This window comes from Callithrix jacchus, chromosome 14 (assembly GCF_049354715.1).
Source record: "Callithrix jacchus isolate 240 chromosome 14, calJac240_pri, whole genome shotgun sequence".
Taxonomy (NCBI): domain Eukaryota; kingdom Metazoa; phylum Chordata; class Mammalia; order Primates; family Cebidae; genus Callithrix; species Callithrix jacchus.
In genome coordinates this window covers 50,065,296-50,092,453 of record NC_133515.1, presented here as the reverse complement: position 1 = coordinate 50,092,453, position 27,158 = coordinate 50,065,296, and the positions used below count along the sequence as shown (strand labels likewise).

The 27,158-nt window shown below is 37.7% G+C and overlaps 1 protein-coding gene across 11 annotated transcripts in view; it reads left to right on the top strand.

The window, feature by feature from the left end:
• UGP2 (UDP-glucose pyrophosphorylase 2) overlaps positions 1 to 27,158 on the top strand; it is a 57,783-nt gene that overhangs the window by 22,875 nt on the left and 7,750 nt on the right. For all 11 annotated transcript variants that reach the window (XM_078349197.1, XM_078349195.1, XM_078349193.1 and 8 more), the window contains one exon: positions 25,331 to 25,516. In XM_078349197.1, the coding sequence (XP_078205323.1) occupies positions 25,436 to 25,516 (81 nt within the window). In that variant the 5' untranslated portion in view covers positions 25,331 to 25,435. The remainder of the gene's footprint in view (positions 1 to 25,330; positions 25,517 to 27,158) is intronic.

Below are 27,158 nucleotides of genomic sequence, written 5' to 3'. Positions count from 1 at the left end.
AAAATCTGTTAGTCACGTGGCTGGCACTAACTTCTGGTGATGATGTATTTTCATTTCTGTACAAAGTATTTTCTAAAGACGGCTTTTTCACCACCATGGGCAAAATAGTGAGACCTAACCTCTACAATTTTTTTGTTTTAATTAGCTGTGCCTCATGCCATGTGCTTTTAGTCCCAGCTACTTGGCTGAGGTAGGAAGATCACTTGAGCACAGAGGTTTGAGGCTACACTAAGCTATGATCCTGCCATTGGACTCCAGCGTGGGCAACAGAGTGAGATCCGGTCTCAAAAAAAAAAAGAAACCCAAAAAGACAAAAACAAAAGTAACTTTTTCATTTCCATATTCAATAGGATCAAAAGGGCAAAGGTATGTTTGTGAACGGGGAGGAGTTACATAGAGTAATAGGGTAGAGAATTGGCATGAAGAGAATATCAGTGTTGTATTTAGCTCCAGTGGGTTTTTTATCTGGTTCCATAAAATTGCTTAGAATTTTTTTTACTTTTAGTCTATGAATACAAAAACATTAAAATGTATGTTTGTTTAAATTATAAGGAATTCTGAGCAAGTTATAATTTATGTGTGCAGAGTATGATACATAGCAATTTTTTTTTCTGAAGGTGAACCATAGTACACTGAGCATTTAAGTTTGCACATTAAAAAAAAAAAAAAAACTTGAAGCATTCTGGCCAAGCATCTGACATGGTATGCCATAGGCTGATTTGCTTTGAGCATGTGACGATTTCCCAGCTGCAGCTAACCAAATGGTAATGCCATTAGAGACTTGTTTTGTATGTATGTAGAGATACACACACAAATGAGATCAAAAAGTATCCCACAAAATGGAGTTAGTGGCATTTAAAGAAATGGCTCTGAGGACATGGCTGAATACCAAAGAGTCTCATCATTTCTTTGACATAAAATTTTAAAACAGTCATATACAGAAATACTAATCTAAGCAAACATATTAATACTAATTTAGTAAATATTGCCAAAGCTTCAACTTTTGATTTCATAATGAATTGAACAGTTTTTGAATTTCCTTTGAGATTACCTTCCTTCACATTCCTTTGTGTACAGGACTTTCAGGAATAGGGACCTGATAAGGGAACTGACAGCCAGCCCATGATTCTTAATTCTATCCTAGTTACACGTCTGTAATTCACTTTAGAAATAGCAATAGTAATAGTAATAGTACATGGAACTTTAATGGCAGTTACATACTTGATTTGAGAGACTCCAGGTATTATTATTAGACCAGGATCTCTAACCACTGCCTTTGTGTCCAAAGTAGAGAAAAGTCCAGTCCAATAGAGTTGAATCCATTAGGAAAATCAAGAGTGTAGGTATAAGTGGTAATACTACTATTTGAACACTGGCAGTCCCTCCAATTCCAATTCCCACCCCACAAAGAGTCTTTTTGGACCTCAGTTCATGTGTCACAGGGCTAGTGATAACTGATAAAGATAATTTTGGTATTATACTTCCTAAGTGTATCTTGTATCTTGGAATGAAATATATATATATACACACATACATTTTTGGAGATAGTGTCTACCTCTATTCCCCAAGGTGTAGTGCAGCAGTGGCCTGATTATACTCACTGTGGCCTCAAACTCCTAGGCTCAAGCAACCCTCCTGCCGCAGCCTCCTGAGTAGCTGGAACTATAGGCATGTGTCTTTATGGCCGGCTAGCTATAAAAAACTTTTTGTAGAGAACTGGGTCTTGCTGTGTTGTCCAGATGGTTTCAAACTCCTGGCCTCCCCAAAGTGCTGAGAGCACAGGCATGAGCGACCATGTCAGGCCCCATAATCTTTATTTAATATCAATAAAATGGGATGGATGGCCCATGTCTATTCCTTATCTTTTCTGTCCTAACATCTCTTACTTGGGGGATTTTCTACTAATTTATTTTCTTTGTTCTAGATCAGACTTAAACAGCTGACACTTCACTTGTCACATTGTATAGCTAAGATGAAATTAGAATGTTTACGCCAGACATCTCAACTTGGGTGTTCTTTGTAGGCATTGCAGTCCCGTTATAGATTTCTTAAAATTACAGGTGAAACGTGTAACTGTACATTTTTTTAGAGTAGATTACCTGACTTTTGATTAGATTTTCAAAGGGGGTTCATGACCTGTAAAGGTTATAGGAACTATTGTCTTAGGATCTCATTCAAGACACATTTATCAGATACCTTCTCTCTGTGAGGCACTAGTTGGATGCTGGTGCTAAGAGATCAAAATAAGTCTTGATCTCTTTTCAGAATTTTGGCCCCATGTTTGTGGAGGAAATGGGTCCAGAAACAGCTAACTACAGAACAATTAAATGTCTGTAGGGTGCTGTAGAAGCAACTCACTGGCCTGAGGCTCAAGAAAGACTTTCTGGCATTAGGGTAGACTCCCTAAAACCTACCCTAGGGTAGATTTCCCCAAGGATGGCAGGATGATCAAAGAGAAAAAAGCTTTGAAAGTCATTGGTGTCTAATGGACTTAATAGCATGTAGCTGTTCTCTGGTGGTAGAGCATATGGTGGATGGGTCTGCTGCTCTATGTCTAGAGCTAGAAGAAAGCCCCTGAGAGCCAGATGCTGAGTCTCTTTGCCTGCCACTGAGGCCGCCCCTGTTCCAGGCTGAGATCCTCCCTCTTCTCTTGGTGGGTTGCACTGGGGAGATATCAGAAACTTCAGTTTCCATTTAAGGGAAAGAAGATTGGAACAAAATTTTAAAGCCATGCTTCATTATATAACTCAAAGAGTTGGTTTCAGTTTTTCAAAATTATAAAACGTCAACCCAATTAGTTAATTAGAAGATGCTTCTTGTTTTTGTTTGTCATTATGTCATTGTGATAAATAAACCTCATAAGGCTAATCAGAATTTTAGCTGTTAATAGCGTTAGGGTTCCTCCCCTCCCCCTGCTTAGTATACATTTTTATGAGTGTGCATAGTCATGTAACTGCCACCACAATCAATATACAACTTTTCCATCATCTCCAACAGTTTTCTTGTGCCTGTTTGAAATGGACTTCTTTATAGGTTTTCCCTTAAACACACAAGCTAAGGAGATCTTGCCTTTTTCTTCATTTATACATCCAAAAAAGAGGTCAGCCTAGCCTCCTCTCTCAGATTTATGTCATCTTGCCCTTCTCTAGCCTTTTGTCTAATACACCCATACAAGCCCTTTAATCTTTTTTTTTTTTTGTATTGAGTAGAGATGAGGAACTAGGATGTTGAAATGTAAAAAAGAGAAGGAGAGGAAGAAAGAGGAAGAAAAAGAGGGAGAGAGAACAGGAATATTGCTTCATTCTAAAAATGGGTATTAATAATGGCCGATCAATATTTTGTGTATTTAAAATGGAGAACTCTATAAATATTTATTGAGTTTACTTGTTCCGGATCTGAGTTGAAGTCCTGGATATCCTTATTAATTTTCTGTCTCCTTGAGTCTAAATCTCGTTATGGGTCTTATGTATCTGGGTATTAAGATCTCTTATTGTTACATTGATCCTTTTACCACTGTATCTTTGTTGCTTTGAAATCTATTTTATCAAATGTGAGAATTGCAACTCCTGCTTTTTGTTTATTTATTTATTTTTGCTATCCATTTGGTTGGTAAATTTTTCTCCAACCCTTTGTTTTGAGTCTTTGTGTATCTTTGGATACACCGTTAGGTTTTGGCTGTATCTTTTGATTGGGGGATTTAGTCGATTTAAATTTAGGTTATTGCCATTTGATGTTAACTGGCTATTTTATCCATTTGTTGATGTAAATTCTTCTTTATGTTGATGCTCTTTACTTTTTGGTATATTTTTAGAAAGGCTCATACTGGTTGTTCCTTTCTATGTATAATGCTTCTTTCAGAAGTTCTTGTAAAGCAGGCCTGGTGGTAATAAAATCTCTGAGTACTTGCTTGTTCATAAAAGAGTTTATTTTTCCTTCAATTGTGAAGCTTAGTTTGGCAGGATATGAGATTCTAGGCTGAAAGTTCTGTTCTTTAAGTATGTTGAATATTGGCCCCCACTGTCTTCTGGCTTGTAGGGTTTCCACTGAGAGATCTGCTGTAAGTCTAATAGGCTTCCCTTTATGGGTAACCTGGCCTTTCTCTCTGGCTGCCCTTAGTATTTTCTCCTTTGTTTCGATCCTGGTGAATCTAACAATTATGTGCCTTGGGGTTGCTCTTTTTGAGGAATGTCTTTGTGGTGTTCTCTGTATTGCCTGGGGTTGAATAGTGTCCTGCTTTGCTAGATTGGAAAAATTTTCTTGGATAATATCCTGAAAAGTATTTTCCAGCTTGGATTCATTCTCTCTATCACATTCAGGTACACCAATCAAACGTAGATTGGGTCTTTTCACATAGTCCCATATTTCTTGGAGACTTTGCTCATTCCTTTTCATCCTTTTTTCTCCATTCTTGTCTTGTTTTATTTCATTAAGTTGGTCTTCGACCTCTGATATCCTTTCTTCTGCTTGATCCATTCTGCTATTTAAACTTGTGCATATTTCATTAAGTTCTCGTGTTGTATTTTTCAGCTCCGTCCATTTATATTCCTCTCTATATTGTCTATTCTTTTCAGCATTTTGTCAAACCTTTTTTCAAAGTTCTTAGTTTCTTTACATTGGGTTAGAACAAGTTCTTTTAATTCCCAGAAGATTCTTATCATCCACCTTCTAAAGCCTACTTCAGATAATGGAACACAGTCCTTTTCCATCAGGGCTTGTTCCGTTGCTGATGAGGGACTGCAATCCCCTGTAGAGGGAGAGGGGTTCTGATTTTGGGTATGCTCGGCCTTCTTAGACTGGTTTTTTCCCTTTATTATAAATTTATCCATCTGTAGTCTTTACAGTTACCGCCTTTCTAATTAGGTTTCTGAGTTGACGTCCAATTTATTGATTCCCAGTGCTGGGATTCAAGCAACCCACTGCGCCGGCCAAAATAGCAGCGATAAGACCGATGGTGCTCTTCTGCCTGGGAATCTCTGGTCTGGCTTCCTTCTTGAGTCTGCAACAAGCGGCTCTGCCTTCCCAGAGCTCCAAACACCAGTCAGTAAGGGAACCAGTTCCGTTTACTCTGCATGAAGAGCTGCCGCGCCAAGGCAGCTCTAATCTTTTTATAGAACTTTGTTTTTAGAGCCTCTGGTCTTTTCCCGCTTCCTACCTTCATTTTTCTCTGGGACTGTTACAACAATGTGAATTACATGATTAAACTACCAGTATAGGCCAGTTGCAGTGACTCATGCCTGGAATCGTAGCACTTTATGGGAGGCCGAGGCACGTGGATCTACTGAGGTCAGGAGTTTGGGACTAGTCTGGCTAACATGGTGAAACCCCGAATTAGCTGGATATGGTGGCAGGCGCCTATAAACCCAGCTACTTGGGAGGCTGAGACAGGAGAACCTCTTGAACCTGGGGGGCGGAGGTTGTAGTGAGCCGAGATTGCATCACTTCACTCCAGCCTGGGTGAAAGAGCAAAACTCTGTCTCAAAAAAACCCACACACACACACAAAAAAAAGACTACCAGTGTACTTACACAGCTTTACTCATAGGCTACTCAGTACCTCAGAGTTTAAGGCTAGTATACAGCATAAGCAGGATGATGTAAGAAAGAGGCTGTGGTTTTATTTTTTAGGCATGTAAAATTATTAGTTATTCTGAAACTTCTCTTGCCCACAGATAGGCTAACAAGAAGGGAGATACAGGATGATTTTAGTAAAGAGCTAATCCTTTACTAAGGACTTTACTGGAATGGGTTGTGACCTAAGCAGGTTGGTGTTTGGACCTCCATTTCTGTTAGCATTCCTTTTCAGCTCCCTGAGTCATCTACCTTTGTCCTTTTTAATTCATGCTAAAGTAGAATGTTCTTTGAAAACTGTCTCCTTAGCTGATAAGGATATGGATCAGATGCCCCCACATGATTGACTAATTTTGTGACTTCAGCTGACTTCTACAAAAAGGTGATGAGTATACATACCTGTTTGTATTTGAATTTTTTAAACCATCTGTATATCACTTTTACCTTTTATACTTCAAAAATACTTAGAAGTCTTTAAACTTCTTAAAATTTCTATAAAAATTCTAGATTACAGTAAGGTTTAGGGAGCAGTTGGTATCTTCCCTTCATAGGTACCATCTCCTTTGTAGGATCATTTGCCATCTATAACCACAGAGTTTTACTTATTTCTTGTTTTTGTCTTCTGGGTTTTCTGCCAATTCTTTTATTGTCATCTCTTCTCTAGTTTTCCAGGTTTAAAGTGCACAACTGGGAGCATTATAATTTTACATCTCTTTAGCATTTTGGAAATTGCTACAGTTTTTAATGAAAGGATGGTAGTTACAGGAGTTTGAGAGGCAAATATATCAAGAGTAAGAAAATGTAAGTAGTGTAAGTAGGTTAATACATGAGCATTGAATAAGTGAGAAGCAACTTACAATATGTTTTAAAATCAACTTTTAATTTTAGAATAGTTTGATTTACAAAAAAGTTGCAAAGATACACTATTTTTAACTAGAAACATTGTGAAGCTATCCAAGCTAATTTGTTATCTGTATCTCATTTTTAAACTTCCTGTTGAGGCAAAAGAAGCACAAGGTAATTACTAAGAGTACTGATGGAATTTTTCTTTCAAAGTCGAAAGTGAAAATATGTAAAAGATAGTTGAGAAGAAGCCTGGATGTGCCAGGAGTGACTAGAGTAAATATGGAAAGAAGTAGAATTAGGCCATTAAATACCGTTTTCTATTTATAGATAGGCTTGTTTAAGATAGTTATCTTCATTGTATATACTCCTAATGCCAACAGCAGATTGGAAAATATTCTCTTATTTCAAAAGAACATGAACCACCATTTCAAAAGAGTTTTTTAATGAAGTGAAGCTTTAAGCATTTTTCATTAAAAAATTTTTTTTAATTTTTTAGGTTTTGGGGTACATGTGAAGGACATGCAAGATTGTTGAATAGGTACACACATGGCAGTGTGATTTGCTGCCTTCCTCCCCTTCACCTATATCTGGCATTTCTCCCCATGCTATCTCTTCCCAACTCCCCACCCCCCACTGTCCCTCCCCTATTTCCACCCAATAGACCCCAGTGTGTAGTGCTCCCCTCCCTGTGTCCATGTGTTCTCATTTTAAAAAATTTTTCAAAAGCTCTGTATGCAAAGCTCTATGTATGCAAATCATTCTGTAGTTAATGGTTTTTGCTGCCAATAATTGGGTTATCATATGTCAGGCATTGTGCTGAATCTTTTATGTTTGTGATTTCATTTTATATTCACAACAGACTTGAAAGATAGGTACTATTAAGGTAATTTTACAAAAGAGGAAACTCAAGTTCAGAATAAGCTGCCTTAATGAAGGGGCCCTGATGAACCAGGTAGATAGGCCCCAAGACCTGGTTCTTTGGTATCCTGTAGTAACAATAAGGAGCACATCCCTATCTTCGTCTCTAGTGCACAGAATGTGGCATACTTTATGTGCCTATAAACAACAGTAGTAATAACAGTAGCAACAAACATTAATTCAGCCCTAATGTGCTAAGCATTGTTCTCAACTCTTCTACATGTATCATCTTACGATACTCGGAAAACTCTAAAACCTCGCTATTATCCTTTTTTCATAATGGAAGACACAAAGGAGGCTGAGAAGGATTGAGTTATTCACACACGTTTCCTTAGCTAATCAGGCAGAATTTAGGCCCATGTCTACCTGAGCCTATATTCCTAATCACTATGAGGTACTGTAGAACACTCATCAGTTGCTACCATATGTAATTATGGCCTTTCCTTCAGTTCTTGATCTTTCCTTGAGTAGAGCTATTAAGTAGGCTCCATTCCTTCCTTTAGAGCCTAAAATACCCTCACTTCTCTTTCAAGTTCTTCCCACGATACATTTAACAAATATTTGTTGAATAGCTACTGTGTGATAGGCACTGGGCACTGAGATAAAGTGAACAAGATAGTCAAGGGCCTAATCCTCATAGAGCTCTATTCTAATGGGAGAGGTAAAACATAAATTCATAAGTAAATGAAATAATTTAGAAGACTAGAATTTCCCATCACTGCTGTTCTGGCCCAAGCTTACACTCAACAATCACATCTCCCTGTCTGAAGTCCTTTTTTCTGGTTTATCTGTATTCACTATATGAGGCTATCCAAGTGTCCTTTATTCATTACATTTATTCTGCAAACCTATCAAATATCTACTGTTTTATTTTGATTATTGGGAATGCAAAAATAAAGACAGTCATTCCCCTTAAAGAACTTATAATTTTGTACAATACAATGTTTCCCAAATTTTCCCATGTTACTTACATAGAACATGAGTGGGTAAATGTAAGAGGTCATTTAGTTGGGAAGGAGAAGGAGGCTGTTGCTACCTCCAGCCCTGCCCACCTGCCTAGAGGGCTGAAGGAATCAATAATACAGGCATGCAATAGCAAGCCAGTTCTGAAGTTTTGGTTTAGTGAGGAGATGTTTGCACAAAAATAAGTTTATTGTGCAATGGGGTAATATCTGTGAATGTGGTTTGGGCAATATTTCTCTAACTGGCTTCTACCTAGAGAGAATAACTGGTGTTCTCCATTCTCAGAATGCTTGGGTCTACTTTTTTTTTTTTTTTAAAGAAACAGGGTCTCAATCTGTTGCCCAGGCTGAAGTGCAGTGCTGTGACCATAGCTCATTGTTACCTTGAACTTGTGGGCTCAAGGAATCCTCCTGCCTCAGCCTCTTGAGTACCCGGGACTACAGGCATGTGTCAGCATGCCCACCTAATTTTCAAATTTTTTGTGAAGACAAGATCTCACTATGTTACCCAGCTTGGCAACTCGTGGGCTCAAGCAATTCTCCTGCCTAGGTCTCCCAAAGCGCTGGGATTATAGGTGTGAGTAACCTCACCTGGCCTTGGTCTACTTTTTATTATGCATATATTCTCTCACCAAAGTGAGTGGCTTGCTCACCGAAGTCAACTGTGCTTCTTCCTAAATGTGTTCATGCTAGTTATCTTGGTTATAATGACATAATATAATTAAATTTGATATAAACTAGTGAAATAGTTTAAAAAAGCTCTTTCTGTGAAAGCTGAGTTGAATGCTTTGGGAAACTTGGATAAAGATGACTAGAAAAAAAATGTTAAATAGACGTGACAACTATGAAAGACTGGAAAAATTGCATAAATCTAGAATGATTCTTCTATATGCAAATTGTTTTATAAATGTCTAAGCTCTTGGTCCACTTGAAAGAAACTGAAACTGAAAATCACAGAATGTATATTATTGGTGTAGTTTACGTAAGATGACACACAGCATGTCAACAGATTCATACTATAAGGAAAAGACCTTGGTGAACAAATTTAGGCTTATTTGTAAAAAGTTAAAATAGTTAATGTATCTAAGACTTCTTCATGATTCTACATTTGCACTTATTTTTAAAATTAACTTTTTGTTCAGATGTTTTATGTAATTAAATAAGTGGATTTCTGGTATATGTGCTCAGTTGGTGAATTCCTCATCAAGTTAAGGATAAGAGGTAATGTTAGAGCTGAGACTTGAAGTATGAGTAAGAGTTTGCCCAAAAAAATCAGGAGTGGATATTCCAGGCTTAAGAGAATGTGGTATGCAAAGGCCCACAGGCATGAGAGAGCAGAAGGTGCTCTAAGAACTATGGTTATGGGCCAGGCACAGTGACTAATGCCTGTAATCCTAGCACTTTGGGAGGCCAAGGTGGGAGGATCACCTGAGGTCAGGATTTTGAGACCAGCCTGGTCAACATGGTGAAACCCCATCTCTACTAAAAATACAAAAAATTATCCAGGAATGGTGGCAGGTACCTATAATCCCAGCTACTTGAGAGGCTGAGGCAGAGAATTGCTTGAACCCAGGAGGCAAAGGTTGCAGTGAGCTGAAATCCTGCCACTGTACTCCAGCCTGGGAGACAGTGAGACTCTGTCTCAAGAAAAAAAAAGAAAGAACTCTAGTTTTTATAGTACTGCTGAAGAATAAGAATGCAAATGACTGGGAAATTAGGGTAGGCAAGGTAAGTAGGGGCCATGCCGCAAACTCATTAATTGGGGGATCATTTTGGCTGAAATAAGATGCTGGAAAACACAGGGGATGGAAAGTCCTATGCCTTATAGCAAGCTAGGTGGAATGTATTTTTTAGGAGGCAAGTAGGAGGTAGCTGTTCTTTAAATTCCTTAAACCGAAACCCCAAATTACAAAAGAAATACAGGTTTCTCATGGTTCATGATCACTGTTATAGAAATAGCTACTTTCAAATTTCCCTGTTTTTTTTTTTTTTACACATCTTTTCTCAGGGACAGCTGACTTTATAGTTGAATTTCTGTATATTTGTGATGTTTATTTAATGAATTTTTATAGTTTTAAAATCACTGATTTTATGACAGAGAGCTATAATAGTCTTAACCAAGTACACAGTGAACAGGTATCTGAGAAATTACCTCAAGCTGTATGTAAATCACGAACGTATCCTACTATTACAAAGACCATCTACATATACATTTTGAATTAATTCTGGGCAGTGTATTTAACACTTTTTTTTTTTCCAGTTTGGCAGTAATGGCAGTGAGATAAAAAAAAAAAAAAACAGGCTTAAGAGATTTGAGATGGAGTCTGCCTCTTGTTGCACAGGCTGGAATGTAATGATCTCAGATCACTGCAACCTCCGCCTCCCAGGTTCAAGCAAGTCTCCTGCCTCAGCCTTCCGAGTAGCTGGTATTACAGGCACGCACCATCATGCCTGGCCAAGTTTTGTATTTTTAGCGGAGATGGAGTTTCTCCATGTTGGTCAGGTTGGTCTCAAACTCTCAACCTCAGGTGATCCGCCTGCCTCGGCCTCCCAAAGTGCTGGGATTACAGGCGTGAGCCACCACACCCAGCCTAGACTCACTATTTCTTAGCCATGTGACATTGGGCAAGTTATTTAACTGCTTTAAGTCTTGATTTTCTTACTCATAAAAAGAAGACATAATAAAAAAACCTATCTTACAGGATTTTAGTGAGGATTGTTGATAATGTTTAATAAAGCATTTACTGTGTGCCAGGCATTCTGGCAGAGACTCAACCATAGCAAAGGTTACTATCGTTACACATTCAACAAATATTTATGAAGTACCTCCTATATGTCAGGTATTATGTTGTGCACAGTAAAAACAATGGAATTAAGATTTAGATTGTGCTTTTTAAAATTCTGTAACTTTCATATTTATTCTTTGCCTTTGGTTTTAAATATATATTTATGTGTTATCAGTGTACTTAATTTGATGTGTATTTCATTTATGATTCGTGAATAATTTAATACTTTATGTTTTTAGCAAAATAGTGTATCAAGTAGAAGACCATAATTTACATTCTTATAATTTTCTTTATCAAATGTGTTGTTAGTCTGCAGTTTTCATTATATTGAGTAAACTCATCTATCCTAACAAATTTTTGTTATTGCAAAGATACAATTTAGCTAATTATTTAACCTTCAGGATTTCAGGAGGCCTCTACTCTGTCAGGTCAGTGAGAATAAACAGCATTATGAACATGATTAGGTGAACATTTTGTTGGATGAATTTTATTGAAGGATACCTGGGATCCACATACTGAAAGCTGTAGGTTTTACGTAGAATTACCTTTCACCAGCAACTCCAACCATGTTTATAGATTTTATGTCTACTAAACTCAGAATAAATGTAAGAGGTAGGCCTTGTCTTAGAAGACTGGTATAGCTAACAAAATAACTAGGTACTCATTTTCATATTGTGTGGAGGTGGAGGTGTTTAAAGCATTGGTATATGTTCATTATGTGGTGTTTAGTGGGCTGAGGAGGCTTTGCACAGGGTCCTTGGCATTAAGTTATCAAAGTTTAGGTGAAATTACAGGAAGGATGGTTGATAACCATCATAGGATCAGTTCTTTGATCATCTGTCATTAAGCATGGCAAAACCTTGGAAATGAAATGTCTTTTCTTAATTTTTTGATGGTGGAAAATAAGCCAATGAATTCAGTTAATCACTTAAAGGAAATATGTTAGTTGACAGTAGTGTGAGCGTTGGGGGTTTCTACAAGTGTATCAGTTTATGTTACTTCTGGGGATTCTCTTATAGTTGGATGGTTTGGTTCTGGTTTCTTGCTATTATAAAAACCATGTAATACATGTAAAACTTTGCATTTCTGAATTTTCTAAGAATAAATGTTCAGAAATGGTGTTTTCTTCAGAGGATATGAACTTTTTAAAGGTTTTGTTATGTATTTCTAGTTGCTTTCCAAAAAGAGTATATCAGACTGGGTGCAGTGGCTCATATTTATGATCCCAGCACTTTGGGAGGCCAAGGTGGGTGGATCACCTGAGGTCAGGAGTTCAAGCCTAGCCAATGTGACAAAACTCTGTCTCTACCAAAAATACAAAAATTAGCTGGGCGTTGTGGCACGCTCCTGTAATCCCAGCTGCTCAGGAGGCTGAGGCAGGAGAATCGCTTGAACCTGGGAGGCAGAGGTTGCAGTGAGCTGAGATGGTGCCATTGCACTCTAACCTGGGTGACAAGAGTGAAACCCCGTCTCAAAAAAAAAAAAAGAGAATATCACTTTGCACTCCAATTCCTATTGTTGGTCCAACAGCTATTTTTTGAGCACCAACTGTATGTATATTAGTAGAGAACCATAATGATAAAACTCTCCAGTCATCTAGTTTCTAGTTTACAATCTAGTAAAGAAATGGACAATAAAAAATATGTAATGTAATTTCAAGTAGTGATAAGTGAAATGAAGAAAAAGAAAGATAAATGAACAGAGAATGAAGGGGTAGAGGTAATGTTTTAGATAGGCTGGATAGAAAAGGCCTAAGATGATATTTGAATAGCGTCTATAGTCTGTTTTATTGCCAGTCTCACTGTATTTATTAAAGCATTTAATATTATCACTTTAAAATATATTTGCTAGTTGAGATAAAAATATTTTTTAATTTCTAAATTTTTCTTTAGATAGATTTTTATTTATTAGCAAGTTGATCTTTTTCCATTGGCCATTGTATTAACTGCTGTTTGAAATATTTAATAGGGAACTAATCTTTTATTTGTAGTAATTGGCTATTGGATTTTGAATTGCTATGATGCTTTAATATAACAAAAATGTGCACTATTCAAGTTTGGCTTCCTAGAGAGGACAGTGCAGAATTTAGACTGAAAATAAGTGATTTTCATGATTCTGGCTCCCAGTAATATGTAGCTTTTGCTTAGAATTTTACTAAGGCTGACTTTAAACTGAAGTAGCAGATTATATTGAAGGATATTGAGCATGAATGATTGGGTTAGCGTAGTTGTTCGAAGGACAGTCCTGGTGCCAAGATTTCTAACTAGCTCTTTGAAAAGACCTGTTTACTTACATGTAAAAATGATACAAATTTTTGCCTTTGGACTGTGAGGACTAGGAATAGGTCAACTGATTGCATCTACCACTGGAAAAATTGCCTTCATGTTTTCCTTTCCATAGGTTAGTAACATTTACTTTAGAATAATTAATTTTTAAAACCTGAAAAGTATGGGAGTTAATAGCTGGGAAAATAAAAACATGTACTTAATTTGATAGTTTGCTTATAAGTGATAGAAGACAAAAAACTTTCTTAGGAAATTTACTTTTCCAGGCTTGTAATATGTGATTGTTCATTCTATTTGTTTATTACGGAGGGATTGCTTTATAATTCCTCTACTAAGTTTATGACCTATAATATTATTTCTTATGTGAAACGAAGTTTTCTATTTAGGTTTTCTTTCATCAAACTTCTATGTAACATCTGTTGATCCAGTATTTTGTTTTTTGAATTAAAGTAATGGGTGGTTGTAATCTGGTTTCTAATCAGTGATCAAACCACTTTTGTTTCAAACTAAGGATTTAAAAGTAGGACAAGAAATAATTTTCAGAGAACAGATTTCATTAATAGCTGTTTGCTTCATTCATTTATTCACTTATTCACAAATGTTTGAGTGCTGCCAACACTGGGGAGCTAACCCCTTAGTTAAAGGTGATGTATATGGTTGGGAGTATCAGGTGGCATTTACTGTCCTTGTGGAGTTTACAGTCATATAATAGAGCCAGAACACTTAACAGGCAATTTGGAGACTGTAAGAATTGCTGTGATAGAAGATGGTAGTGCCTAAAGCCAGGAGCTGCACCAGATTCACTACTAGGGCTGAGGGTCACAAATGGCTTCTAAAGAAAGTGATAATTTTGCCATGTGGTCCCCGAACTCCTTGATGTGCCATACTTGTGTGACTGCACACACATATTTACAACAAAGACTTTTTTTAAAAAAATAAATTTTAAATTGTGAAATATAACATAAAATTTGCTATCTTCATATTTTTAAATTTTATTTTTTAGTATTGTTAAGTATATTTGTATTATTTTGCAACCAATCTTCAGAAAATTTTCATCTTGTAAAACTGAGACACTGTAGCATTGAAGAACAAACAGTTCCTCATTCCCTTCTACCCCTTCTCCGCTAATCCCCTGGCAAGCACTATTGTGCTTTCTGTCTCTGAATTCGATTACTTTAGATGACTCACAAGTGGACAAAAGCCTTTTTATATCTCAAGTTTTCTTTCTGTTCTTTTGAAAATTGCCTGATTTCTGTTACCCATTACATATTATTGGTTTTGCTTTCCTCGACAAATTTGAGAAAATACAAAAGCCTAGGATGTTTACATAGCAGTGTTCTTGCCAGTGGAAGCATGAAGCCAACATATAGCCTTAGATCCTCTTTTCTCTGGCCATCCTGAGGAATCTTAGGCAGTATGGTACTGTTTTAGGAGAAGAAGCATGGTTTGAAAAGAGAGAAATATTATTAAAACTTGGGTTTTTCTCAAAAGACTTTCTTAAACCAGAGGTTGGCAAACCTTTTCTGTAAGGGGCTTTATAGGCCATACAATCTGGTGATGATTATTCAGTTCACCCATGGTAGCTTGAAAATAGCCATAGACTATAAACTAGTGAGTATGGCTATGTTCCAGTACAACTTTATGCAAACAAGTGGTAGCTCTCACAGACCATGTTTAGTTGACCTCTGTCCTATTATCCTCAGGCTACACATGACTGAAGAGAAACTTTGGCTGAAGCCCATATCTGTGAGATCATTCAGCAGTTTGTGACTTAAAACCTACAAATTCAAAACTGTATTTCATCAAATTTGGGTCATTAAGTTACACCTTTTATGTACCACTAATAAAGAAGAGAAGTCAACCAATTAATTATAAGAAGCCATTGGTTGTATATGCATCCTGCTTTCAGAAATGTTAAAATGTTGGGTAGGGATGAGGGAGTGTGTCTGAATCAGTGAAGTAGTAATAATACCAGCCAACATTTGAGTACTTACTGTGGGGCCAGGTACTTTGCTGAGCACTTTATATGCATTATCTCATTTATCTTCATAATAAATTAAGTAAATGTAAAAGGCTTAGAGCAGTTAAATAATTTGCCATAATATGTGGTAGAGTCTAAGAATCAAACCCAGGTAGCCTGGTATTAATGCTCTGTTTTTCTCAGTTATTATACTGTACTGACTCATTCAGTTTTAAAGGAAGCTTTTTGTCAAATGATATCATTCATGCTGGAATTGATGTAGTTTATTGAATCGGGTCATGTCCTTGTAATTGCAGACATTTCTCAGTGCAGCCAGCTATTACATGCTGGTGTACTCAAAGAAAAAATTATTTATGAACCTCTTCTGAAAATGTTTTTTAAGTGATAACATGTCTAAGCCAAGCAAAACTTAATGCTGGATGAGGTGTTGGTGCTCTGTACACCAGTAGAGTGATGCCAACCAGCACTTCTGGTCCTGCTACAGAGGAGGAGAGTGAGCTCCACATATTACTATAATTCACCCTCTTCAGCAAGGGTGGTGCAATCCTGCATGAATGATGCAGACTTCTGCAAAGATGACCTTATTGACTTTAAAAGATTCAGGACATACATGAACCATTCAGCTCTCAGGGTCTTAGAGAATTCTGGTGTTTATAGCACAGGCCGCATATACTGACAGAACAGAAATTGTGGGAGCTTGCTTTTGAGCACCTTAGGGTTTTCAGCACTTGTGACCATCAAAAAAGAAAGTCAAAATGGAATGGCAATTAAAGGTGGCATGCAAGTAATCATCTCAGACCACAACACAGCATCAACTTCTTATTCAAGCCAAACAGAAGCCTTCTCATTGAAACTTAGTTTGGAGAGAGCTGAAGTTTAATTTTTACTCTATTTGCACATTAATTTTCACTAGGAAATAAATGACTTCTCTTACTAAGATTAATTTTATATTCTGTGAATGAAATTTCCAATGTATAATGAAGTAAATTGTAAGCAAACATTTTGTTTTTTTGGATGTGGTGAACTTGTCTGAAAGAGGGTCCATTAATTTTTTATCTTCACAAGTACCTGATGGCTCATAAAGCTAGTGAATCACTGGTCTTAGCCGAGATGTGGAGGAGAAAGAGAAAGTAGTTTGTGAAGAGAAGTTGTGTGAGGGGAAAAAGTGCAAGGCCTTACAAAGCAAGAGATGTGGTATGTTAGAATATCCAATGTTCTATGTTCCTGGAGCAGCATGTTAGGGGGATTAGGAGAAGAATGAGTGGAAAGTAAAAAAGGTCAAATCATTAAGGATTTTGTAAATTCTATCTTCCAGTTAGGATTAGATACAGCTACATAGAATAGAGAAACCCAAAATAACACAGTAGATCTGGAGAGAGGCAATCCAGAGTTAGTAAGGCAGTGGGTGGTCATCAGAAACTTGGGCTTCTCTGTCTTGCTGCTCTGCCATTCTTAGAGTTACCTCCTCTTGGTCTAGATGGCCACCAGAATGAACACTAGTCATCATGCCTATAGTCCAAACAGCAGGAAGAAGGAAGATGGCCTAGTCCCTGCCCTTTCACAGAGACTTCCTGGAAATCTTTTAATTCACTTCTAGTTAATTATATTGACCAGAACTTTGGCCCAAATAGAGGCTGGAAATGTAGTCTTTTATTCTGGATGGTAGTGTGCCCAGCTGAAAGTCAGGGTTCTAAAGTGAAAGGAGAAAAAATGATGTTTGGGTAGGCAGCTGATAATCTCTGCCATGCCATGCCAGTGCTTTATTTTGTGAATGATGCAATAAGGAGGGAAACGTGCTCAAATTTATTTTTTAAAAGATCACCACCTGAGAGATGGAGGGTGGGTTGGAAAGAGGTAAGGGACTATAGAGACCACTGTAGTAACAGGTCATGAGACTAACAGACTTGGTCATTGATCACATATGAGCAGGCTTCTGTCTTAGCAGACAGAAGTATGTCATAGTGCCATGGAGAAAGGAGTAATTGAAGCTGATTGCATAGAAAAGGAGGTCTACTTAGATTGAGATTTTCGAGGGGCAGGCAGAAAGAGGAAGAAAATAGAGTATGGTGTTTCATAAGTCAAGGGGACTAGAGCACTTCAAAGTTTAGGGAATAGTCTGTTGTGTCAGATGTATATGACAGCACAGGTAAGAAGTACTGTGTTATTGATAGGATTTAGCATTTTAGCAAAGTGGGAGGTGTTTGGGTCATGGGGACGGATTCCTCATGAATGGTTTGGTGCTGTCCTTGTGGTAATGAATGGGTTCTTGCTCCATTAGTTATAGTGAGAACTGATTGTTTAAGAAAAAAGAAAAGCCTGGCACCTTCTTCCCTTTTCTCTTGCTTCCCATGTGATCTCTATATACCAGCTCCCTTCTGACTTCTGCTATGAGTGGAAGATTCTGGAGCCACTCACCAGAAGCGGTTTTTGACACCACGCTTCTTTCTTATACAGCTTGCAGAACTATGCACCAAATAAACCTCTTTTCTTTATAAACTGCCCAACCTCAGGGATTCCTTTATAGCAACACAACTGGACAAACACATTATTCTAGGTATGACTTTTCTGTTATTAAGTAAATTTGTAGGATCTTTCAAATGATCTAGATTTTGGTTATTACCTTTAGAAATGTGAAATAGACAATACATGAAAGTGACTAGCACAGAAATTGGCACACAAACCCTGTGCAGTAAGGGTTTAGTGAATTAGCCAGTGTTCTTGGAACACTTTCTGTACATATGGAGTGGCATTCCTAATTTGCTTAACTGTTTACACAGCTCATTTTCCTACAGGCAAACTTGCTTTTGTTGAAAAAAAGTCTTTCAGATTGCAATAATCATACCCTTGTAAAGCATAACAGGGCAGGTACTGTTAGCTTGCTTTGGGTGTTTGGCAGTGTCTCCAGGAATAGCACAAATATGCTACCAAGAACTGGGTTATCCTGTTACTAATGGGAACAGTGTGTCTATGACTGTGTGATGAATTTGGCTTTTTTTCTAACTGAAAACTAAGTTGTGAACAAACTTGGCAAGATACAGATCATGGTAGCTAGTTTTAAAAAGATCTTTTTAAACATCTCTTTCTACTTTCTGCAGAAAAACTAGATTGACATCCTAGAGGGCTGAATGTTGTTTAGAGCATGTTCTTTAGTAGATTGCCAATTATTTTCACTTATTCCCCAGAGGATATTAGCTATTTGGCCCATTCTTTTCTACCAGTGAGAAAACATGAGTGGTGTGGCCTCCTCTGGATCTTTTGCCAGGAGCCTCATGGGGTTTGCCCCACCTCAACTGAGGGGTTTTTCCTCCTGTCTGTTTAGTTGCAGTAGAAGTCTTAGAACACTGAATTTTATTCATGTTTGGGAAAAGAGAAACAAGGTGATTAGGATTGAAAGCACAAAGATCGCACTAGTGACTGACTAAAGTGATTCAGTCAGAGTAACATCGAGGCTGTATCCAACTGTGTGAAACTCTATGTTGTCTCTGAACACTAGCCATCTTTGCTTGAGTAAATGTCTTTGTGCTTTCTTCTCAGGGAGCTAAGTAGGGAAAGTGGAAGGCAGACCTGAAACTGTTTCTGTGACTAGGTGTGTCCAGTATGACTTCAGCTGCAGCTGTTGCTAAGCAACTTTCTAACACATATTCCATTGGCTTGTTGAATTAAACCAAGCTCTGTGGGACTGCTTGTTTACGTGCCTGGTAGAGGGTGTGGACAGTGTCACCAAGAGAGAGTACCTCTGCTGATATAGGGTGATTTATGTAATGGAAAGCTGTGTTTCCCACCAAATGTAACATGTAATAAGCTTTAGAGAAAAAGTGTCCTGACTTCTTGGAATCAAATGACTTTGTACACACCTGTGTGTCTGCTGAGGGGTGGTGGTGGTGGTAGGGGCTGGGTATGTCAGGAAACATCAGTGAAAGACCTCCCCTGGAGGCTTCCAATAGTAACGTTATCTTGACCACTTTAAACATTTCTCCCTACCTTGTTACTTCTTCCTTTCCTTTCCACAGTTACTCTGAGAGTCCTCTGTGGTTAACAAAAATTCCTCAGCAGGACCTACATTTAATTACCTGCTTTTAAGGGTTAGATATAGCAAGACAAGGTATTACTGAAAGCATCACATAAAGAACCATGGTTCCTTGACATCTGTGGGACGACTCTCTGCCCCCACAACTTAGCATACAAGGTTATAAATATGAGATCACAGAGAAATCTGGCACTTATTTGAGTGGTAAGTAAGTCTTTGTATTGTGAGTTGCCAGGGTTTGTTCCCAAAAGTCTTTATTAACTTGGTTTTTGAATTCTTAATGTTGTCCATGGATCAGCTCATTCTATTTTACACCAAATATTTGAAGAGTATTCAGAATTACATTTCAAATTCAAACTCAGTTTCTTAAGATGCCAACTTTGGGGAGATTTGAGTTAAAACTAGAAGAATATTTAATATAGCTTTTGGCTGAAGGCCAAGTGACCTAGCGTTAAAATCAATATGAGGCTGAGAATCTATATCACCATCATAGAAAAAGTTTTTGGGATAACAAAAAAAATTGCAGTTGTTACAGTTCTATTTAGAAATTTAGTAACCAGGCTTTAAAATGTTGATACTACAGTTCAAGAACAGTAACTCCTCAGCATGGTTATCTGGTAGATTGCTTTTGTGGCCATCATAATGCACATCTATAATAGTAAATGCACTTACTTTGGTCAACCGAGGGTTTTGAAGAAGCAAGATATTTTCCAACTATTTTTGCTAGTATTAGATGTGCTGATTATGATGTAGCTGCCATGCTGTCAAGTTTTCCTTCCTTTCTCATAGTAACTAACTGAAGTGAACCTCTGTCCTTTCAGTATCCTGAGCTTGTAAATTTTATTACTCTATGGCAGTGATACCATTTCTTTCAAGTTTACCTCACAAACTGAAGTTTTGTGCATGTTGAGATAATTTTGAATACTTTCTCATTTATATTACCTTATTTTGTGTGTTTTTTAAAATATTTTAGCATACCCTTGATCCTTCACACAATCATTTGAAATCTTAGATTTTGGATCTGGAAATTTGGTGATGGGTAATGGCTGTCATGACAAGTGTGTCTCTGAATATCAGTTTCACTGCATAAACATAAATTTTTACATCTTCTCTAGAGCAGAATGAGGGGAAGATCTTCACAGCTTTATCTTGTAAGAAGTCTTTGCATGCTTAGGACACATGAGTTGGTTACTTCTTAGCAGGTTCTGGCAATTGAACTGTTGTTAGTAAGTCCTGCTATGTTGGTTTTGTTGATTTTAATTTTGGGACTATCTTTTTGTACAAGTAGCCTATATAAAATGTAATAATTGCCATTCCATCTTGTGTGAACATCTTGTATAAGCAAATGTTCTCTGATGGCTTGTCTTTGAAGCAGAATGATTAGAGCGGCCCACCATCTCTCAGCTCATAGCCAGTAGGTGAAAAGTGTGAGTGAAACACTGAATGTTGGTGATTCCTAAATCATTCTCTCATGCTATTTGTCATTGATAATTGCCATAACACTTTTATCTTTATTATTTTTCATTCTGTAAATATTTCTTCAATCAGTTATCATGTTTTTAGCATTGTTGAGTTGATCGTTGTGTTGTGTATTCACACATAAGAAAGGCTTTGACTATGTCTCCATGACTAAATACAGGAAAGAAAAGCAGCACATTTAATTTCAGTAACTAAAATTTATAATAAAGCTTTCCAGTAACATGTTTCTATAAAGAACTTTGTACCTAGGACTCAGAACTTGGGCATATACTAAGGATCCTTTGTTTTTTTCTACTTAAAAAGGTTGGCAGTCTATATAAATCATTTTCATGTGCTTTTCATATATTTGTGTAGCCTCTCAGCCTCAAGCAATCCTCTCACCTTGGCTTCCCAAGTACCTGGGACTACAGGCCTGCACCACCATGCTTGGGTAATTTTAACACTTTTTATACAGACAAAGTCTCAGTTTATTGCCCAAGCTGTTCTCAAACTCTTGGGCTTAAGCAATCCTCTTGCTTCAGACTCCCAAAGTGCTGGAATTATAGATGTGAGCCTCTGTGCCCAGTCAAAACTTTCTATTATTTATGGTGTGTGGATCAAAGCTTATTTAGCATGAATACATATGATTTGGAATTTCTTTTTTTCCTGGTGAAATTTTAAGGCAAGGTTGACATTCAGTTTTTAATTCATTTTCACAGGCAGTAAACAAAAGTTCCCATAGGGCCAGGTACAGTGACTTAAACCTGTAATCCCAGCACTTTGGGAGGCCAAGGTGGGCGGATCACGAGATCAGGAATTTAAGACCAGCCTGACCAATATGGTGAAACCTTGTCTCTACTAAAAATACAAAAAAAATATTAACCAGATGTGGTAGCGTGCACCTGTAGTCCCAGTTACTCGGGAGGCTGAGGCAAGAGAATTGCTTGAACCCGGGAGGTGGAAAGTACAGTATGCTGAGATCACGCCACAGCACTCAGCCTGGGCAACAGAGCTAGACTCTGTCTCAAAAAAAAAACAAAAAACAGTTCCTGTTAGCACTTTTTCTTGATAACTCATGTCCTAAATCAAATTAAATAGCTAAAAATTAAACATGATTCCTAAAGCTCACTTTGTTTAATGCTACGAATATTAGTATACCATACATTTCTGTAAAGATTAGAATTAAGATGTAATCTAATTTAGACTTTTCTGCCTGGCATTATTATTTAAATTTGTATAAATATTTGTTCCCTCAAAAAGGGAATATTTTCCTAAAGATCTCTGTCTAATGTGCTGAGTTTTATGTTTATTGTCATTCTGTTTTTCAACTTATTTACGTTTATTTGAAATAGAATGTTCAGATATCAATAACAAACGCAATGATATGTCTTGTTCGAATTCCTGATATTGTAATGACAAAATGGGTCATACTTTCTAATACGATTTAATTTATTTAAAAGTTTTGAGACAAAATGGAATAAAGTACTGTTAAACACATAGGTGGTAAAGTATAGAATAAAAGTCCAGATGATGGTTACCCTTAAAGGTAGAAGAGGAGTGTGATTAGGGACAGATACATGGCAGTGTTCCTTTTTTTAAAATGTTATTCTTTCAACTGTATATGTATATTTTATAAACTTTTATGTATCTGATGTCACAATTAAAAAATTTAAGTAAAATTGGAAGTCAGGCCTGTCCTACCATGTAAAGGAAAATTGCTTCTGTGTACTCTTTTTTTTTTTTAAAAGTATAGTCAAAACATAAACAGGTAAGACTATTGCTGAATTAACAATTTTACCTAAAATGAATGCATAAACTAGCAATTTTTGGTGATTTTTCAGCTGATTTTCATATCCTTGTGAGACCTCTGTAAATATTAGATTCTTGCTAGCAAGTGAAAAATAACTGCTAAATGGAAATTCTTGTCTTTTATAAAATAATTAGAAAATAATTGGTTTGGTCCTGTTTCCTGACTCTTTTGAGTAAACATAATGTGCCCAAGAAATTCTTCTAAACTATTAATAGACTACTTACAGCCATTGTATCACAGTGGCTTTTCTTTCCTTTTCCTTTTCCTTTCCTCCTCTCTCTTCCCATCCCCTCCTCTCCCCTCCCTTCCTCTACCCTCCCCTTCTCCCCCTCCCTTCCCCTTCTCCCCCCCCCTCCCTCCCACCCTCCCTCTTCTTCTCTTCTTTTTACAGGGTCTCATTCTGTGGAGTACAGTGGCATGATTACAACTTACTTTAGCCTTGACCACCTGGGCTCAGGTGATCTCCCACCTCAGTCTCCTGGGTAGCTGGGACTACAAGCATGTGCCACCGTACCTGGCTAATTTTTTGTATTTTTTGTAGGGACAGGGTTTAACCATGTTGCCCAGACTGGTCTTGAACCCCTAGGCTCAAGCAATCCACCGGCCTTGGCCTCCCAGATTGCTGGGATTAGAGGTGCTACCACATCTAGCCTATTTCTCTTACTGACTGGTTGCTTTAAGTTGCTGGGCTATAAAAGATTATAAGCTACTCTGTTATATCAGGGTGACAAAGGTTCTGTTCTGTCATCTCTTATTTTTCTAACAGTGTGGCACTTAAATTGGAACTTTTTCTTTCCTAAGCAATATTACCAGTTTTTTTGAAATGCTGAACAAATGATGGTCATGACAGTAGAGTCAAATCAAAACATCCTTCAAGGATTGTCAACTCTGCGGGGTGGGGTGTGTGTGTGTGTGTGTGTGTGTGTGTGTGTGTGTGTGTTGGGGGGCCAAGTTGTTATCAGCCCTGCATTGTCCTCACCTGAACCATGTGCTGCATGGGGAGTGATCAGTGTGGTCTGCATTCTTTACAGCCTCTCTCCTTTTCTTTGTCATTTCACATCCCAGTATTGATGTGGCACCCCTTGGAGTGCCCACAGGCCTGTCCCCTCCTCTTAGCTTTTCTGTAACCCTTGCTTACTTTGGTTTGTGAATATGAATGGCTTTAGAAGTCTACTTAGCAGCACTTACCAGGAAGATTGACAGTCTGACCACATGAGGAAATAATTGAGAATTAGTGATGATTGGAGCAATAACAGATAGAGAGCCTTGGAGAAGAGTGCTTCATGTTCCTCTGTATTTACACCAAATGAGAAAGTATATTTATCTGCACTTGGCAGTTAACATAGTATATTGCAGGATAGAAGAAATAAGAGCCACAGACTAGTTTTTATGTGGAAAGCTGTTAACAAGAATTTTGTCAACAGGAGGCTACATATGACATATGTATATATGTTTGTCTGACCAAGCATAAAAAAATTTTTGCCTCCATAGGCTTAGATCACTGGAGTGTGAGCCTGTCAAGTTCTTTCCCAGTCATACCTACCCATCTCTCGCTCGTGCACTCTCTCTCTCTCTCTCTCTCTCTCTCTCTCTCTCACACACACACACACACACACACACACCGCTACAATAGCAGAGCAAGTAACAGCTAACCTCCACAAAGCACTAATGGAGTAATTTTATTTTTTTCAGTCCATTATGTGTTAGCTATCCTATACCATGATGTAACTGAAGAGTCAATTTGAGGACCTATTTCACTAAAGCAAAATAACAGCAAACATGTCATATAAATGGATAGAAAATACATTGTGAACTTTGTGAATGGTTTCCTTTTTACTATAAGTTGTTTAGACTTGCTTGTTGTGCCTCTGTTTTGAAGAAAATAATTTGGGCCCCTGCTGTAAGTTGTGTCAATGTTTTTTTCCTATAAGGGAGAAATTATAGATTAAGGCCCTCTGCTCACAGAAATAGATGAGGATGCTAGGGAGGAGATTGAGTTGGGATTTTCTTCAGCCCTACCTCTTGCCCTTTCCCTTCCTTCCAGGGCATTTTTAGAATAGTGATGACACTTAATTTTCCAGTATTGGCTTTTATATAGTGATATCTGAAAGTTAAGTTCTTGAGGAAGGAATTCCGGCTTTGTGCCTACCTAGAAGTTTGACAAAAAGTCTATGCTACCTTCATGTGAAGGGCAAACTTATGATTGAATAGAGGAGAATGGCAAGGAACAAGTGTGTTTTGGTGTTTGCCTCCTGTGGTAGAAGTAATAATGTATAATTTTATATATAGTTGTCCAGAATTGAAGTAGAGCCATAGTGCACCAGAAGTATTTAGACTTGAGTTTTATGTATCTTATTTGCTATGTTGATGCAAATTAGGAATTCTGAGTGTTTGAAGATACTCTAAGAGATCTGGATGTTCTTACCAGCCAGCCAGTATATGGGGGCTAGAACTTTTTCCCCCTTCTTATATTCCATTGTAAGTGATCCACTGAACTATTGTTTCCAAGGGAAGTTGCCTGTTATGTATTTGATTTTGAACCAGAAGTGTCTATGACATTAAAGAAAAGTTGATGAAAACTTTCCACACAGAAACCAAAACTTTATGGAAGCATGGATATAACCCTGGGATTGATATGCTTTAACCTCCCATAAAGCTCTTTGAATTACTCCTATGATGTTTTCTTTCAGATTCAACCCTATGAAAAGATAAAGGCCAGGGGCTTGCCTGATAATATATCTTCTGTGTTGAACAAACTAGTGGTGGTGAAACTTAATGGTGGTTTGGGAACCAGCATGGGCTGCAAAGGCCCTAAAAGTCTTATTGGTGTGAGGAATGAGAATACCTTTCTGGATCTGACTGTTCAGCAAATTGAAGTGAGTAACATTTAGCCTTTCTCATGAGATACTAAAATAGTTTTTATTTTTAAGTTATAAATGATATATTATAAAAGATAGCAGATGGAATTTCGGCGAACCAAAGAGCTTGCTATCTTTATTAGTCTCTTTATTGGTGGAAAAAAAGGTTGATGTTCCTCAAACCCAAATGCCCATCAGTGATAGACTAGATAAAGAAAATGTGGCACATATACACTGTGGAATACTATGCAGCCATAAAAAGGATGAGTTCATGTCCTTTGCAGGGACATAAATGAAGCTGGAAACCATCATTTTCAACTAACACAGGAACAGAAAACCAAACACCATATGTTCTTACTCATGAGTGGGAGTTGAACAATGAGAACACATGGACACAGGGAGGGAGGGGAACATCACATATTGGGGACCTGTCAGGTGGTCGGGGGCTACGGAAGGGATAGCATTAGGAGAAATACCTAATGTAGATGATGGGTTGATGGGTGCAGCAAACCACCATGGCACGTGTTTACCTATGTAACAAACCTGCACCATCTGCACATGTATCTCAGAACTTAAAGTATAATTAAAAAAAAAAAGAAGTTTAGTGCTCCTAAGGGCAAATCCTTAAGGTTATGTAAAGACTTTTTAGCATTTGTGGTTGTTTAAATGTTGAAATCTTTGGGTCTGTTGAGATTCTCTTTTGTCTCCCTGCCCCTTTATGCACTTTCTTTCTAGTGGCAGCCTTCATCCAAGCTGGGATGATCTCGCTTTATTAACCCCTTTTGGGAAGGTGGGGAGGATATTGTGTATTTGGCTGCATGCCATGGATGCTAAGAACTGTTCTTGGCTTCTTTCTTATGACAAAGTCATTAATCATACACCACAGGCTCTTCTGGGGCAGTGACCTTATCTTTTCCATCTCCTTATCCCTATTACATAGAATGGTGCTGGCAACTACAATCCTAACACTAGTTGTAGCAGTGGTTAACATTTATTTATTCAGCATTTATTGACCACCAAGTATTATTCTGAACTCTTTGTATGAATTTATTCATTTGTTCCTCTCAACAACTCTGTGAGGTAAGTACTGTTATCCCATTTTACCAATGAGGAAACCAAAGCACAAGGAGGTTGGTTGGTTACTTGCCCAAGGTTCCAAAGCTGGTTAGTAAGTGCAGAACTAAAATTTTATCATAGGCAGTGTGACTTCTAAGACCCTGTTTTCCTCACATTTTGTGTTGCCTCTTACCTCTTCTGAGATTCAAAAGATCTCTGTTGGGGTGTGATTCAGAATTTTTGACTGATAAATCTTGAGAGTAGGGAGCCATGTCTTTGTCACATTTGTACTTTCATCCCTACAGAGTTGTTAACATAGAGTAAATGCTTAATCAGCACTTGCCTACCCAGTAAGGCCACAGAGCACTGTGGCTGTACATAAGCTCCAGACTTAAACTGCCTGGGGTGGGGAAGTGGGGCGTCCTGCCTCTGCCACTGCCAGACCCACCACCTATCTGGGTTTTAGTTTAGTCATCCATAAAATGCAGACAGTAATTTCTGTCTCAGAGGGTGGTGATTTAATGAGCAAGTACATGGTGAATTGCTTTTGCAAAATGTCTGACTCATGCTGAGCAGTTTTATGTCAAATCTGTATATTTGGCTA